The sequence below is a fragment of the Chaetura pelagica genome, unplaced genomic scaffold (genome assembly GCF_000747805.2).
Source record: "Chaetura pelagica isolate M959 unplaced genomic scaffold, ChaPel_1.0 scaffold343, whole genome shotgun sequence".
Lineage (NCBI taxonomy): Eukaryota > Metazoa > Chordata > Aves > Apodiformes > Apodidae > Chaetura > Chaetura pelagica.
In genome coordinates, this window is record NW_009952873.1 from 1,081,642 (window position 1) to 1,082,333 (window position 692).

Here is a 692-nt window from a genome sequence, read left to right on the forward strand (position 1 = left end):
AGGGTTCTAAGCATAAACTAATTGCCTGCTCCCTCTAGTACTGTTCAGCTGTAGTTTTGCTGGGAAAGCAAAGGAAAATTAAAACACCTATTTGAAGTTAATAGGGAGGCTGTGAGTATGTCTCAGCATTCTGAAGTACTTGAAAGACTCAATAGCTGAGGCAATACTGACACATGGGTGTAATCTTGGCTCTTGTTCCTTGCTTGGTTCTGTATAAGAAGACATGCTTTCAGGGCTTCAGAGGGGATTGAGAAGGTAACCTGAGCTGATAGGCAGTTGTAGCATAGACATTTCTCTTCAGCTCACATCCCAGTGCTGTTCACAAGCATGTGCTCCTGTCTGCCTTCCTACCTTTCCTGTAATAAGAGTAAACAACTTGTCTGAATTCTACTGAGCCATCTGATATGGGCCTTTAATGAGTGGCTGGGGGTTGCCCTGTGTTTGTAAGGATGAAAGGTACAATCAGGGCTGTGTGTGCTTCTCCTGTAGCTGGTGGTGCTGCCCTATCAGATGCTCTTGCATGAGCCTACCAGGAGTGCCGCTGGGATCAAGCTGAAGGACCAGGTTGTAATCATTGATGAAGCCCACAACCTCATAGACACCATCACCTGTATCCATAGTGCGGAGGTCAGTGGCTCTCAGGTGAGTCACAGCCCAGCCTGTTCATCCTGAGTGAGCGCTGCATTCAGCAG

At 47.3% G+C, this 692-nt stretch overlaps 1 protein-coding gene across 1 annotated transcript in view; it reads left to right on the top strand.

The window, feature by feature from the left end:
* The window catches only part of DDX11 (DEAD/H (Asp-Glu-Ala-Asp/His) box helicase 11), a gene marked incomplete at its 5' end in the record, with an annotated part of 25,772 nt that overhangs the window by 5,365 nt on the left and 19,715 nt on the right, over nucleotides 1-692 (top strand). The window contains 2 exon segments of the mRNA XM_009995218.1: nucleotides 273-275; nucleotides 467-642. Of these exon segments, the coding sequence (XP_009993520.1) occupies nucleotides 273-275; nucleotides 467-642 (179 nt within the window).